At 59.1% G+C, this 6456-nt stretch overlaps 1 protein-coding gene across 1 annotated transcript in view; it reads right to left on the reverse strand.

The window, feature by feature from the left end:
* Nucleotides 1-2821: 2821 nt before the first annotated feature.
* The window catches only part of LOC108510121 (zinc finger protein 850-like), a 7696-nt gene continuing 4061 nt past the window's right edge, over nt 2822-6456 (reverse strand). Inside the window, exons 2-6 of the mRNA XM_017839812.1 lie at nt 6397-6448; nt 5771-5845; nt 5019-5240; nt 3665-4689; nt 2822-3517 (exon numbers count right to left, since the gene is read on the reverse strand). Of these exons, the coding sequence (XP_017695301.1) occupies nt 2822-3517; nt 3665-4689; nt 5019-5240; nt 5771-5845; nt 6397-6448 (2070 nt within the window). The remainder of the gene's footprint in view (nt 3518-3664; nt 4690-5018; nt 5241-5770; nt 5846-6396; nt 6449-6456) is intronic.

The following is a 6456-nucleotide window of genomic DNA, read 5'->3' on the forward strand; positions in this document are numbered from 1 at the left end:
CCCGAAAAGGCCCCTTTTGACCCCGTTCTGTCGCCCCCCAGGTGCGAAGGAGCCCCCCGGGAGAGGAACCGAGCGCGGCCAAGAGGCTCCTGGTGCTGCTCTTGGCCGTGGTGGGAGCCCAAGTGTACAGCGCGCCGGGGGACGTCCCCCCCGAGGGGACACCGGGGGCACCTCTGGGGACACCGGGGGCACCTCTGGGGACACCCGGGACACCTCTGGGGACACCGGGGGCACCTCTGGGGACACCGGGGACACCTCTGGGGACACCTGGGACACCTCTGGGGACACCTGGAACACCCGAGGGACCCACAATTCCTGCTGGGACATCCCTACCTGGAGCTGGAGCCACTGGGACAACCTGGACACCCAACGGGACTGTGGTGGGGACACCTGAGGTGGCACCTGGGACACCTCTGGGGACACCCGGGACACCTCTGGGGACACCTGAGACACCTCTGGGGACACCTGAGGCACCTCTGGGGACACCTGAGACACCTCTGGGGACACCTGGAACACCTGAGGGACCCACAATTCCTGCTGGGACGTCCCTCTGGACCAACGGGACAACCGGGACACCCAATGGGTGGGGACACCCCTGGGGACACCTGTGGGGACACCTGTGGTGACACCCCCAGGGACACCTTTGGGGACACCCCCGGGGACACTCAGGGGACCCACAATCCCTGCCGGGACGTCCCTGTGGACCGATTGGGAATTAACGGGGTCGTTAATTAGCCCGGGGAGGCCGAAGGGCTCCGTTTTTGGGAGACGCCCCAACGACGAGTCAACGAGACCCAAGGACGGGTTTTGGGGTCGACCCGCCCCAGTCGGGCACTGGGAGCACTGGGGAGGTGGGCGGAGCCGCGGGGTGAGGGGGAGTTCCCCATCCCCTAATTAACGAGGCCGTTAATTAGCCGTTAAGGTCGGAAGACGCCCCAACGACGGGTCTTTGATGCTGCCCCAGGTCGACCAGTTGGTCCCAGTTGGGCACTGGGAGCACTGGGGAGGGCGGGAATTGGGCGGAGCCGCCTCATTCGCCTAATTAAGGAGGTCGCCTCTACCTCATTTGCATAATTAACAAGCCCATCATGGCCTCAAGGAAGGGGGGGGGCTGATTTTGGCGCCCAATGGGTGCCCCTACCTCGGCTTAAGCCCCGCCCCCTCCGGGATCTATTTATTAATTATTTATTAATTAATTATTATTTATTTATTCTATTTAATTGTGTATTGGTTTGGGGTTATTTATTACGGATTTGGGGGGGTATTTATATTAATTTGATAATTTAATAATAATTTAATAATTATTTCACGTGTCGCATCTTTATTGAATTCCCCCCCTCTCCCCCAAAAAATATCAAAATGACCATTTTTTACCCCAATTTTCAGGCTGGGGAAAAGGGAGGGAATTTTTAGCCATTAAATTTTGGGGAGAGATTATAAAGAAATCCCATTTTTGGTGTTTTTTTTTTTTAATCCCTTAATTATTGGGGGAAAATTATAAATAAACCCATTTTTTTGGCCTTTTTAATCCCTTATCTTTTGGGGTGTTTTTTTATGGGGGATAAGTGACAAACAAACCCATTTTTGGCCATTTTTCATCCCGAGTCGGATTTTTATTGACCCGACGTGGAAAATACAAAGTCACAAAAGTAACAAAAAACCCAAAAATTCAATATTTTTCTTAAAAAAAGGCTGAAAACGCTCGATTTTCCTCCCGGTTTTGGGACGAGGGTTTGGGAGAACCGGGAGAACCTCAAGGGTGAGAAAAATCTTTCCTCCAAAACACACATTTGGTGGCACTAATGACCCAAATTTGGGGGGCTTTGCCCAAATTTGGAAGTTTTTTATTCTTTACCCAAATTTGGGGATTTTTTGGCCAAAAACTGGAGGGGGTTTTGCCCAAATTTGGGGATTTTTTTTGCCCAAATTTGTTGGGGTTTTACCTGAATTTGTTTTTTTTTTTCCCTCCTCAAAATTTCAGGTGTTTTTCCCAAATTTGGCAGGTCTTTGCCCAAATTGGGTTGTGCCAATTGGTTTGCCCCCTGGTTGGGCCAAAAACCACCAAGAAGACACAGACAGTAAAAAAAGGAAGAAAAAGGGAATTTTTGCTCCTCGTTCCCACCCACCCCTGAAATAATTTGCCCAAAAAAGCCCCAAACCCAAAAAAACCCCATTTTTGCCTCAATTTTTACCTTTTTTGCCTCGTTTTTAACGCTCCACCTTCGGCTGAATTTGGGGTATTTTGGGTGGGGCTTTCAGACAGTGGGAGGGGCTTGGAAAGGTCGTTAAAAATCGTCTTAATTAACGGGGACTTAATTAAATTTGTCCCGAAAATTGACGGGGGGGGAGGAGCCGCCATCGATGGGTCGATCCCAGTTGGGCACTGGGAGCACTGGGGAGGTGGGCGGAGCCACGGAATGAGGGGCAGTTCCCCATCCCCTAATTAATGAAGTCATTAATTAGCCCAGAAGGTCAAAGGGCTCCAGGTTGGAAGAGGCTCCAACCATGAGTCAACGAGACCCAACGATGAGTCAACGAGACACAAGGTTGGGTCTCTGTGTCCAACCCATCCCAGTTGGGCACTGGGAGCACTGGGGAGGTGGGCGGAGCCACAGAATGAGGGGCAGTTCCCCATCCCCTAATTAATGACGTCATTAATTAGCCCAGAAAGCCAAAGGGTTGGAAAAAGCTCCAACCATGAGTCAACGAGACCCAACGATGAGTCAACGAGACACAAGGTTGGGTCTCTGCGTCCAACCCATCCCAGTTGGGTACTGGGAGCACCGGGAGGTAACTGGGAGCACTGGGAGCACCAGGAGCCTCAGTTGATGAGCGAGGGGGTCTGGGCGCCCGCGGGCGGGGCCGGGGCGAACGACGGGTGGGCGAAGGCGCGGCCGGGGAACGAGAGCGCCCAGGGCAGCTCCAGGGCGGGGCCGGAGAGCGCCGGCACGGGCAGCGCCGAGGGCGACGCCGGGAACGACCCCAGCGAGGCCACCGGGGCCGGGAAGGCGGCGCCGGGGAAGGCCCCGGAGCCCGGAGGCGGCATCTCGGCAGCCACGGTGGTGCTGCCAGCAGCCGCCACCGCCTTGGGCTTGTCCCCGCCGTGGGTTCGCTGGTGCCGGTTGAGGTGGGAGCTGCGGCTGAAGCACTTCCCGCACTCCGAGCACTTGTAGGGCTTCTCGCCGGTGTGCACGCGCTGGTGGATGGTGAGCTCGGAGCGCTGGATGAAGCTCTTGCCGCACTCGGAGCACTGGTAGGGCTTCTCGCCCAGGTGGGTGCGCTGGTGGGTGATGAGGTTGGAGGAGACGCTGAAGCACTTCCCGCACTCGCCGCACTTGTAGGGCTTCTCCCCGGTGTGCATCCGCCGGTGGATGGTGAGGTCGGACTTCTGGATGAAGCCCTTCCCGCACTCCCCGCACTGGTAGGGCTTCTCGCCGGTGTGGATGCGCCGGTGCTTCACCAGCGCCGAGCGCTGCCCGAAGCCCTTCCCGCACTCCCCGCACTTGTAGGGCTTCTCCTCCCCGCACTTGTAGGGCTTCTCCGGCGCCTCCGCCGGCGCCGCGCCGGCACCCGCCTCCCCCCCGCAGTCCGGGCACCGCTGCCCTCGGCAGCCGCGGCTCTTCCCGCAGTCCGGGCACTTCTGGGGCTGCGCCGCCGCGCCCGCGGCGCCGTGGGCGCGCTGGTGCTTGAGCAGGGCGGCGCCCTGGCCGAAGCAACGCCCGCACTGGGCGCACTGGAAGAGGCGGCCGTGCCGGTGGGCGGCCAGGAAGCCGGCGAGGTGCTCGGGGCAGCGGCAGGACGCCCTCTGCGCCGCGTGGATCTTCTGGTGCCGGTCCAGGTGGGAGCTGACGCTGAAGCTCTTGCCGCACTCCCCGCACGTGTAGGGCCGCTCGCCGGTGTGGACGCGCTGGTGCCGCTCCAGGTCGGAGCGCTGGATGAAGCCTTTGCCGCAGTCGCCGCAGGCGAAGGGCCGCTCGCCGGTGTGGATGCGCCGGTGCTGGGTGAGGTTGGAGCCGCGGCTGAAGCTCTTGCCGCAGTCCCCGCACCGGTGGGGCCTCTCCCCGCTGTGCGTCTTGCGGTGCTTGGCCAGGGCCGAGCGCTGGGCGAAGCTCTTCCCGCACTCCCCGCAGCGATGAGGAGGAGCCGCCGCCGGCGCTTCGGGCGGCGCCGGGCGCGGGCGCGGGCGGGGCTGGGAGGGCGGCCCGGGGCCCCCGGCGTGAGTCCGGCGGTGCCGGTCCAGGTGGGAGCTGACGCTGAAGCGCTTCCCGCAGTCCCCGCAGGGGTACGGCCGCTCGCCGGTGTGGACGCGCCGGTGCCGCTCCAGGTCGGAGCGCTGGATGAAGCCTTTGCCGCAGTCGCCGCAGCGGTGCGGCCGCTCCCCGGTGTGGATGCGCCGGTGCTGGGCCAGGTTGGAGCCGCGGCTGAAGCCCTTCCCGCAGTCCCCGCACCGGTGGGGCTTCTCGGGCTGCCGGCAGCGCCGGTGGCACTCGGAGCAGCGCCGGGGCTTGGCCGGGCTCCCGCACTTGGTGCAACCGCCCTGGGGCACCTTCCGGCCTCCCGGGGCTTTGCCGGCGCCGGGGGGGTCGGCGGCGGGTTCCTCATCCTGGTGTTGAGCGGCGTCTTCCAGCGGCGGCTCCTCGTTGTCCCGCGGCGCCGGATCGTCCTCGGTGCCGCTGCCGGCGCCGGCACCTGGGCCGTGGTGGGAAACCGGGAGTTACTTCCCCGTGAAACCCCCCCAGAGTGAAGTTGGAGCCCCCCCAGAGTTGTTTTGGGGCACCTTGAGGGTCATTGATGGCGTCGACCTTGGCCAAGGGCCAGGTGACCCCCAAAGCCCCTTTTCCACCCCAAACTCTTCCATGACACCACGGACTGGTTGACCTTGACCTTGGCCATGGTCCGGTTGACCTTTTTCCACCCAACCCATCCCGAAATCCCACCAGGAACCCACCAAGCCTCCCCCTTTTCCCACGGGATGCTCCCAACCCGCCTCCCCCTTGAAGGTCCTTCCCAAATTTCACCTCCGTCTTTGGGCGCCTTCTTCCGGTTCCGGCGCTTCCCGCCCTGTCCCTGTTCCCTGACGAGCTCCCGGAGCATCTTTTCCACCTGGGTCCTTCCGGCCGTTTGGAGGATGAGCCCCAGCTGCCTCCGGAGGTCGGGATTCACCCCCCCATCGCCGGAGACCCCCGGGGGGGCCACCTGGGTGGGCTCGGGCTGGCCCTGCTCCCCCTCGGCCTCCACGCCTGGAAAAGGCCCCGAAACCTCAGGGATTGGCTCCAATTCCGGCGGGATTCCCCAAAATCCCAAAGGATTTGGCCTAATTCGGGGAGTTTCCCGAAAATCTCAAGGGATTCGGTCAAATTTGGGGGGGGGGGGATTCCCAAAAATCCCGAGGGGTTTGGTCAAGACTGGGGAGGATTCCTGAAAATCTTAGGGAATTCAGATAAATTTGGGGTGGGTTTTTCCCCTCCCAACAACCCGAAGGAATTAAATTAAATTAAATTAAATTAAATCAAATTCCCCCCCCAGATCCCGAACATCCCAAAAAACCTCACGGAATCCAAACCAATTCCTGGGGGGGTTTATCGAGGTGTTCTCCCCAAACCTCCAGAGCTCCCCCAATTTTGGGGGGGGGGGGTTTAATTAACAGGAAAAAAAAAACACAATCAACGGAAAAAAACCCAATATTGTTGTTTTGGGGGGGTTTTATTGGCTTTTGTTGTTTTTTTTTTCCCAAAACCGCCGGAATTGGCCCCGGTTCCCCCCGACTCACCCGACACCAGCCCCCGTCTCCGGTGGGACTCGGCGAAGGCCGTGATCCGGGGCCAGCTGATGGCGATTTCCTCGGCTGCCGGAAAAGCGGGAGCTCAACATTCCCAACTCCCCCTCCCCCCGGATATTTCAGGACTGAACCCCCCCAAATTTGGGACAAATTTGGCTGATTTTTGCCAAATTTTAGGCATTTTTTTGGGGTGCCGAGTTTGTCCCATTTAGGGCCAAATTTCCCCCCCATTTTTTGCCAAATTTGGGTCGTTTTTTAGCCAAATCTTGCCTTATTTCTCGTCAAATTTTGACCATTTTTTATCAAATTGCGCCCCATTTTTGGCCAATTTTTGCCCCATTTTTGCCCAAATTTCATCCCATTTTTGGGCCAAACCTGTCACATTTGGGGCTGATTTCTGCCCCCATTTTGGGACAAATGTGCCCCGTTTTGACCAATTTTTGCCCCATTTTTGGACGAACTTCATCCCATTTTTTTTGACCAAATTCGCCCCTTTTTTTGGCCACATTTTGCCCCCTTTTTGAACCCCAAAATGACCCCCCCGCCCCCAAACCATGCCCTGGGGACCCCCCAAAATCAACACCCTCCCCTCCCAAGTTTTGGGGTGCCCCCCTTACCCAAGGAAATCACGTTCTCGTAGTTCTCCTGCATCGTGACCCCAAATTTTGGGGGGTCCC

Source organism: Lepidothrix coronata, unplaced genomic scaffold (assembly GCF_001604755.1).
Source record: "Lepidothrix coronata isolate B3197 unplaced genomic scaffold, Lepidothrix_coronata-1.0 Scaffold490, whole genome shotgun sequence".
NCBI lineage: Eukaryota > Metazoa > Chordata > Aves > Passeriformes > Pipridae > Lepidothrix > Lepidothrix coronata.